Consider the following 9,554-nt stretch of genomic DNA (forward strand, 5'->3'; position numbering starts at 1 on the left):
CAGACTTTCTCTAGGTAACTTCTGACTTAAGTGTGCTATTTTTGCTTTTTATGAACTTTATAAAATCCTCTGACTTGCACTGAATGTTAATATACATTATAATATCTGCTTTGTGACGTGATTAGCATGCGTTTAACCCTTTAAGCGCTGGTTTGTGCACACACTAGAGCCCTGCGCTGCTTTCTGTGTATTGTGGGGTGTAGGATGTGTGTGACAGCACTGCAGGGTCTCTGTCCTCTTCTCTCTGTCCTCATGAGAGCTGAGAAACTGCAGATCAATTTCAGTTTCTAGATTTCATATCCTCACTGCAGAATATTTCATGTGTTTATTTCTGTTGACATATGGATGATGCAGAACAGATGGAGAGACAGAAACTGGTTTGGCGTCTATGCTCGAGTCTCCAAACACTGAAGATCAGCACCATAAGCAGAACTTCAACGTGAATTAATCATTTAGATAAAGATTTGTTCATGACAGACGCTGGAGAAACTCTGTGAGCGTCAAACACACTCGCACTCACCAACAAATAAAGTGCAATAAAACATCTTGAGTACAACAAAACATTGTCCTGAGTCTTTTATTATTCTCAGTATGCGTCAGGGATGGGCAGCTTCGGTCCTGGAGCGCCACTGAAGCTTCTAGTTCATCTGAAGACTTTTATTTGCTGGTTCAGGTGTGTTTGATTTAGGGTTGGAGTGAACTCTATGGAATATCATAACTGCCAAAGTAATAAATAAATATTCAAAGGAATGTAGAAAAATAGATGTATCATCTATACTTTTATTTCCTAGAAATATATAATGGTATCCCCCCCCCCCCCCCCACACACACACACATATGTTATTTCATTTTTGTATTTATGTCTTTATTTATGTCTTTCTGTACATTTATTTATACATTTATTTATTTATTTTCACACTTTTACATTTCGTCATCCGTATACAAATTAGGGGTGTGTTTTACCTCAGACAGCAATGTGACAAAGGTGAAGCTCTGAGGCCACAGTGTGTGAGGGAAAGATTATAAAACAACACTCACGTGATCAGAAACTCCACCCTCTTACAACACTTACCAGGAAGAGACTGGCTTGTTGTTTCTCCTGTCATACTGACTTTAATGTCTTGACAAAAGCAATGAAGAATCGGCAATCAATGAAGAACTATGAGGAAGAATTTTCAAGAAGGATTGGAAACGTTTGTTTCTGAACAGATGTTTGTGACTCTTGTGTTTTTTTTTTGTTTGTTTTTCATTTTTGAAATCTTGATTCAGAAAGTGAAAGTAAAGTTCAGATTGCTGGAGCTCAAACAGAGAAAATGGCTTCACTATCTGAAGATGATATTTCTTGTCCCGTGTGTCAAGAAATCTTCAAGGATCCTGTTCTTTTATCATGTAGCCACAGTTTCTGTAACGAGTGTCTTCAACAGTTCTGGAGAACCAAGAAAACTCAAGAGTGTCCTGTCTGCAGGAGATTGTCAAGACATGAGCCTTCAAATAATCTTGTGTTAAAAAACTTGTGTGAGTCGTTCCTGAAGGAGAGAAATGAGAGGCGATCATCGGGATCTGAGGAGATCTGCAGTTTACACAGTGAGAAACTCAAACTCTTCTGTCTGGAGGACAAACAGCCTGTGTGTTTAGTGTGTGTTAATTCACAGAAACACGACAATCATAAATTCAGACCCATTGGTGAAGTGGTTTCATCATATAAGGTAAGACGGATTTTAAAATGAGGTTAAACACTTAAAGGGATAGTGCACCCAACAATTATAATTCTGTCATTTATTACTCAACATCATGTCGTTCCAAACCCATAAGACTCATTAACAAAAAACATTGCTCAAAACATTGCCCCCTTGTATCATCTTCGGAACACAAATGAAGATCTTTTTTATGAAATCTATCAATTGAGTCTTTTAAAAATGTTGGACTAATCCGCTCAGTTCACTTGGATTCATTTTACTATCTCAATACATTTTTGAAGCGTCAAAGTGGTAGTCATGTAGACTGTCTATGAAGGGAGTGAAAGCTCTCAGATTTCATCAAAAAGATCTTTATTTGTGTTCTGAAGATGAACGAAAGTCTTAAGGTTATGATAGACTGGGCAATGTTGCCATCAATGGAGAACCAGGTGAGACACAGCAAGTCCCACGACCGATCTAAAGTATCCAGATAGAAATTTGTTGCCCATTGGCGAGGCGGCTGAGATGCGCAAACCAATCACGGCACTTCACATCAGATCGCGTCCGAGCCCGCCAGAAGGGGCATGGCTTATGACTATATAAGCCCGGCCAGCTCGCCACAGAGTCAGATTTAATCTCCTTCAGCGAAACTTCACATCGTTGACTTCTCCAGAGATCTCGTCGTCGAAGTACACCTTGTAGCGGAATGAGCAACTTGCAAGCTAAGCAAATTCAGAGGACCGGCACCGCCTCGCTGAAATCGCTGTTAACCTGCAGCTATCCGGCGAGAGAAGCTTATATCCTTTTCAAAGATTTTCAGCGGGTTTGCCGTTGCGACTCCTGCTTTAAGAGCAAATTTCTGAGAGCGTTGTTGCAAATGCCTCTCACTAAATGTTCCACGTGCGGAGCCCCTCTGCACGACGGTGACAATCCCAGCGAGTGCGTGCCGTGCCGTGCCTCGCCCACGCTACTACAGGTGCACTCAACCAGAGTGGCTGCCTACACTGTGACAGCCTTCCCATCGCCATCCTGCACTCGCGGCTAGCTCTCCTCTTGGATGGCGACCCTGCCCCTCGCGCTCTCCCGCCCCTGGCGCTCTCCTGCTTCACCACACACAAACACACACACACACACACACACACACACACACACACACACACACACACACACACACACACACACACACACACACACACACACACACACACACACACAGAGAGAGAGAGCTGTTTGCATATAATTTTGATCAGGCGCAGTGTCAGCTGGTTAAGAAGAGACGTGCACAAAGGATGCCTGAGAAGAGAGAATCGATGTATGAGGAAAAGATGTATGACAGGACGTCCCCACTAGAAGAGGCTGTGGCCGCACATCTCTGCCCGTCAACCTCCAGCGGATGGAGAACCAAGACAGTCCACCCATCCAAGCTGTGCCGCACCACGTCAGCTCTCGCTGGTTGCACCTACACCGCCGTCGGCCAAGCTGCATCGGCTCTGAACACCATGGCTGTTTTTCAAGAGTGTATCAGTCCAGACTCCTCCGTGCCATGAATCCAGACCCAGAAGCGTTTAGTGATCTGCGCAGCGCTATGGATTTAGCCCTGCAAGCCACTAAGTCAACCGTACAGGCTATCGGCAGGGGGATGGCTAACCTTATTGTGTTAGAGCGCCAGCTTTGGTTGAACCTGACCGAGATTAAGAGGACACTGTCCCCCAGCCAGGGGGGTGAAGTAAAGTGGTAGCACAGCGTTTTACAAGGGGTTCCATAGCGTCTAGCTAGACGCAACACGAAGTGACCGTTCTCGAAAGGGAACATATTCGGTTACTAACGTAACCTCGGTTCCCTGAGAATAGGGAACGAGTGTTGCTTGCCCTGCCGTGCTACCACATCAGTCGGGTGTTTCGCTTCAGTCGATTTAACCTGACTCTATGGCGAGCTGGCTGGGTTTATATAGTCATAAGCCACGCCCCTTCTGGCGGGCTCGGAAGCACCCTGATTGGTTCGCACGTCTCAGCCGCCTCGCCATAGGATGTGCAGTCGCTGTAGAACAGCCAATGGCAAGCTAGACGCTCTGCTCTATGCTCGCTGTCAAACTGTACTGCATTTTAAAATAAAGGATTCAATATTCTCGAGAAAAGGAGTTTTCCCATAGTGTCACTCGTTCCTTATTCTCAGAGAACCGAGGTTACGTTAGTAACCGATTACGTTTCCGCATGTATCATCACCTTTATGGGTTAGGAATGACGTCAGGGTCAGTAATTAATGACAGACTTTTCATTTTTGGGGTGAACTATTTCTTTAAGCTTATGTATTACATAAAAATCTCTTTAATCATATTAAATCTCTGGTATCTTATATATGTTCACTTTAAATTATAGGAAGAGCTCAATACAGCACTGAAGTCCTTACAAAAGAAACTTAAACACAGTGAAAACATCAAAGGAGAGTTTGAGAAAACAGTTCAACACATCAAGGTGAGGATATGATTAGAACAGCTAAACTGATTTGCCTGGCATAATTACATGTTCCTTTATCGACTGTAACACACACACACACACACACACACACACACACACACACACACACACACACACACACACACACACACGCAAACAAACACAAATACACACACGTTGGGTTTTCATGTTTATGGGGACTTATACATAATAATTTTCATAATGAACAAACTGTATCCCTAAACCTACCCATCACAGAAAACTATCTGCATTTTACATTTTCAAAAAACGTCACTTATTATGATTTATAAGCTGCTTTCCTCATGGGGCCAAAAAATGTCCACGCAAGGACAAGGATTTCGGATAATTGCCATCTTTGTGGGGAGAATTTGTTTCTTATAAGGTAGAGGTGTGAACAACACCCACACACATAACACACACACACAGAGAGAGAGAGAGAGAGAGAGAGAGAGAGAGAGAGAGAGAGAGAGAGAGAGAGAGAGAGAGAGAGAGAGAGAGAGAGCTGTTTGCATATAATGTTGATCAAGCGCAGTGTCAGCTGGTTATTTACCTAACCTATTTACCTGGTTCTCACCTTCCACATTTTCATTTGAGGTAATTAGTTTTGACGAATGCAGACAATGTGATTAATATTCATATATATCTTAAAATATGTCAGTGCCATTGTTTTGTCTTAAGATGAACATCAGTAGCCTAATGTTTTTTTCTAATACATGTTAATAAAAGCTACTTAAATATCCTAATTAAACTAAGGCCTAATCCTAGCTTAATCTAAACCCTGTCTGTGAAACCAGGCCTGTTCATTTAGAAACTGTGTAAGGTCTTTTAGAATGAAAATGTTCTGTTAAAAGAATTCATTGACATCTTAAAAGTTTTTTAAAAGTTTGGTTAATATATACTTCCAATGATTGTGATTTCAGTCTCAAGCTGAGCACACAGAGCGTCAGATTAAACAGCATTTTGAGAAGTTTCATCAGTTCCTCAGAGATGAAGAAGAAGCTACAATCACTGCACTGAGGGAAGAAGAGGAGCAGAAGAAGCAGATGATGAAGGAGAAGCTGGAGGAGATGAACACACACATCTCAGATCTTTCACACACAATCAAAGACATGGAGGAGATGATGAAAGTCAGTGACGTCTGCTTTCTGAAGGTCTGATTTCACATCATTGATTGATTGATTGATTGAGTTCTTGATGATAAATGGTGTGTTTTTTCTGCAGGAGTTTCCAGGCTCAATGAAAAGGTGAGTGATCTGATGGTGTCTCTGGTCTCTCTGGTTCTGATCCAAAGCCACTGCAGTTCTGACTCCTGAATGTTCTTCCAGAGTCCAGATCTCACAGCCGGATCCACAGATGGCTTCTGGAGCTTTGATTCATGTGTCACGATACTTGGGCAACCTGCCGTTCAGAGTCTGGAAGAAGATGCAGGACATCGTCCAAAACAGTGAGTCTGGAGAAGCTCAGTGCTGTTACACACTGGAAATCATGTATGAGGTTTTCATGACACTAAAGCACTAGATTATTTCAGTTTGTAGTGACACTTTACAATAGTATAAACTATTTTTGAGAATGTTTCTACTTTCTTCATCTACTTAAGTCCAGATCAAACTCAACAGTGTAAAAATGAAAACATACTTGAAGCTTCATTTGTGATTCTTCAGACTGAAACACTGGAGCTCAAATATAATATTGTGAACTCAAGAACTTAAATATGTATTTCAAGATCCTCCAAAAGTTTCCATTATAATGTGTTACTAGAGGAACTGTTGACAGTCTCTCAAGTTCATGAAGAAAATTATTAATTTTATAATCTCCTCAGAAACCTGAGACAACATTCACAACATTGAGAAGAAGAACTTTAATCTGTGTATAAAGATTGTTCTAAATACAAAACTTAAGAAGAATTAAAAAATGTAACAATCGCACATTTATATTATAAATTGTTAAATGTACCACTTGATGATTCATGTATTTGTCATATTAAACAATCCAACCTTGTGAGTAAGATAATACAATCAGACAACTTCAAAACTTCTCAACATATTCCATGAGAAAATATTTATTTAGACATTCTTACGGAAATATTTGAGAACTTTTCAAAAATTGCACTTAGAAACAGTCAAAATGTATATTAGAATTAATTGTTCAAACTTTTTTTCTAAGATTTTCTTGAATCTGTTTTGAAAGTGTTTCTAGAAGAAGTGCTGCTTCATCTTGATCTTTCCATGTTTCAGAAACACAATGATGAGGGTCTGTTCAGATAATGATGTATTTATCAGAAGAACCTGCTTCAGTTACTCACACCACAGATATTTATTACATCTTAAAATATTAAAATCATTGATTATTCATTACTAAGTCAAACACATCAGACAGAAACAAAGTATTTTAAAACAAATACACACACATTAAGACCCAGTTTTATGAACATGATCAGAATTTTTACAGATAGTTTTTCATCTCGACATCTGCATCTCTGATTGTTTGATTGTGATTTTAACTTTTATCAGTTTCTCTTGATGAGACACAAATGTTTGAATCACACATTTAATGTTTGTCGCTGATGCGATTAAACACTGATAATACAAATGAGTGTGACACTAAAAACACTGACAGTGATCAGAGGAAAATGTCTGATGTATTTGATCAATAGGATGAGTGTCATAATTCATAACAATCTGTGTTCGGTTCACTCTTGATCATTATATGAACATCAGAATAAAAGCTGCTGTTTATTGTGTCTCCTCAGCTCCTGTGATTCTGGATCCAAACTCGGCTCATCCATTCCTAGTCCTGTCTGATGATCTGACCAGTGTGAGAAAAAGCGGGAACAATCAACCTCTTCCTGATAATCCAGAGAGATTTGACGATTATTACTGTGTTCTGGGTTCAGAGGGTTTTAACTCAGGAACACACAGCTGGGATGTGGAGGTTAAAGAGAGTTCATACTGGTGTCTTGGAGTAACTACAGCATCAAACCAGAGGAAGGGACTTGATTTCTTTGACACTGATGTCTGGAGTGTGGAGTATGTAGTGTGTGGGTATGGTTTTCGTGTTGAACAGAAGCTTGATCGTGTGAGAGTTGATCTGGACTATGACAGAGGAACGGTGTCATTCTCTGATCCTGTAACTAACACACATCTACACACATTCACAACCACCTTCACTGACACACTCTTTCCATTCTTCAGTTGGTTTTCCTCTCTGAAGATCTTACCGGTCAATACTCAGTAAAAGTTACACCTGTAAGTCTGGATCGACATACTTTCATCATGTTTCCAGTATTTAATTCACATGAGTAAGAGCGCTGTTGATCTGTGATTGGGCTGCAGATGATCACATGACTGATATTTACAGCAACACTCACTCTCATATTGCTGTTATACTATAAACAAGTAGTTAGAAAGTTCATTCATCTAAGATTAATACATTTGTAAAATAATTGTGTTCATAGGGTCCATCCCATCTTGTCTGCTTAGGTGAAGTTAATATCAAATCACAAATTTTTGTCTCAGCATATCCAGATATTTTCAGGACTTCAGACATGGAAAAGCTGCAAATATCAGGGAATTTTAAAATTGTAATTGCCTGAAAAAAAATATGGAAAAAGTTATGGTTTATATACATTTTTATTCATTACACAATACTTAATCAACTGTTCAATAATAGATCATGACCAATGAGAAACACTGATGTGTTGCGAATCCCCAGCCAAATTAGGGGTGTGTCACTTTAATTTTCACATGAAATTGTATAATAGTATAACATGCACATTTTAATTTTTTTGTAAATGAATAATTATTTCAGTTATAGAGGTGAAATGATTTGTTTAGTGATTCATGAGAATTACTGAAATCTTTTAGTTTGACAGTTTCAGACCAAATTTTAATGATACCTTGTATAAATTAACAAATGTGGGATTGCACAATTTCTTTGTTATTTTCAAAAAGACATTAAATGTTTGTCTTGATAATTGTTTTAAAGCGTGGGGAAAAAACCCTGAAATTTGTTTAATTTTAAATAGACATATACACTGATTACGTTCATCTGTCAATCATTATGTCTCCCCATGTATTTAAGCCCTGATTTTCTCTAGTTCTGTGTCCGGTATCGTCAATGTGGTTGAATTAGGTTATTCTCCTGAGTTTTCTGTTTTGCATTTATTAAAGATTGTTTTTGTTTCTCCAATCCTTTTTTGTTCACTTTATTACACCCATACGTGGCAGAGTACTAAGCAGAAATGTGAATTTAAAAAGTACTAGTACCTATTAAGTTCATGATATCTTTGGTCTAAAAAGTTACTAGTAACTAAAAAAATAAGTAGGTCTAATAGATCTAATTTTTCTTAAGTATAATTAAATAGAAACTATTGTAATAAATAGTATAATCTTTACTTTTTAGTATCTTTAAAAAGGCATTAGTACCTGAAGAATCAATACTAAGCACTAGTAGCAAATTAATAAGTACTAGTACCTAACGGTATACTAGCGTCTAAAAAATAAGTACTAGTAGAATGAAAATAGATACTATTTTTTAGGATTAAATGTTAAAAAGGCTTTCCATAAGATGTGGGCATTTACTATACACTCTAAAATACACTCACCTAAAGGATTATTAGATTATTAGGAACACCTGTTCAATTTCTCATTAATGCAATTATCTAATCAACCAATCACATGGCAGTTGCTTCAATGCATTTAGGGGTGTGGTCCTGGTCAAGACAATCTCCTGAACTCCAAACTGAATGTCAGAATGGGAAAGAAAGGTGATTTAAGCAATTTTGAGCGTGGCATGGTTGTTGGTGCCAGACGGGCCGGTCTGAGTATTTCACAATCTGCTCAGTTACTGGGATTTTCACGCACAACCATTTCTAGGGTTTACAAAGAATGGTGTGAAAAGGGAAAAACATCCAGTATGCGGCAGTCCTGTGGGCGAAAATGCCTTGTTGATGCTAGAGGTCAGAGGAGAATGGGCCGACTGATTCAAGCTGATAGAAGAGCAACTTTGACTGAAATAACCACTCGTTACAACCGAGGTATGCAGCAAAGCATTTGTGAAGCCACAACGCGCACAACCTTGAGGCGGATGGGCTACAACAGCAGAAGACCCCACCGGGTACCACTCATCTCCACTACAAATAGGAAAAAAAGGCTACAATTTGCACAAGCTCACCAAAATTGGACAGTTGAAGACTGGAAAAATGTTGCCTGGTCTGATGAGTCTCGATTTCTGTTGAGACATTCAGATGGTAGAGTCAGAATTTGGTGTAAACAGAATGAGAACATGGATCCATCATGCCTTGTTACCACTGTGCAGGCTGGTGGTGGTGGTGTAATGGTGTGGGGGATGTTTTCTTGGCACACTTTAGGCCCCTTAGTGCCAATTGGGCATCGTTTAAATGCCA

General features: G+C 39.4%; 1 protein-coding gene across 2 annotated transcripts; it reads left to right on the top strand.

Annotated features, from left to right (window-relative positions):
* Positions 1-1,056: 1,056 nt before the first annotated feature.
* Positions 1,057-8,337, top strand: LOC307164489 (E3 ubiquitin-protein ligase TRIM39-like). Of its 2 annotated transcripts, none has more exons than XM_079881398.1 (6): positions 1,057-1,706; positions 4,052-4,147; positions 5,071-5,277; positions 5,372-5,394; positions 5,476-5,594; positions 6,900-8,337. In XM_079881398.1, the coding sequence occupies exons 1-6, from the start codon at positions 1,314-1,316 to the stop codon at positions 7,382-7,384; spliced, it is 1,323 nt and encodes a 440-aa protein (XP_079737524.1). In that variant the 5' UTR covers positions 1,057-1,313; the 3' UTR covers positions 7,385-8,337. The 2 variants fall into 2 exon arrangements, with proteins under 2 accessions (XP_079737524.1, XP_079737523.1); XM_079881397.1 differs by having other exon boundaries at positions 1,067-1,706; positions 5,071-5,301.
* The last annotated feature ends 1,217 nt before the right edge of the window (positions 8,338-9,554 follow it).

This window comes from Squalius cephalus (assembly GCF_949319135.1).
Source record: "Squalius cephalus genome assembly, chromosome: 1".
NCBI classification, from domain to species: Eukaryota; Metazoa; Chordata; class Actinopteri; order Cypriniformes; family Leuciscidae; genus Squalius; species Squalius cephalus.

What these genes read in the sequence shown, in the direction of transcription:
- LOC307164489 (XM_079881397.1), top strand. Translation starts at nt 1,314, where the DNA reads ATGGCTTCACTATCTGAAGATGATATTTCTTGTCCCGTGTGTCAAGAA. An exon ending in AAACAGTTCAACACATCAAG is followed by an intron (nt 4,148 to 5,070) that starts GTGAGGATATGA and finishes TTGTGATTTCAG; the next exon opens with TCTCAAGCTGAGCACACAGA. An exon ending in GCAGGACATCGTCCAAAACA is followed by an intron (nt 5,595 to 6,899) that starts GTGAGTCTGGAG and finishes GTGTCTCCTCAG; the next exon opens with CTCCTGTGATTCTGGATCCA.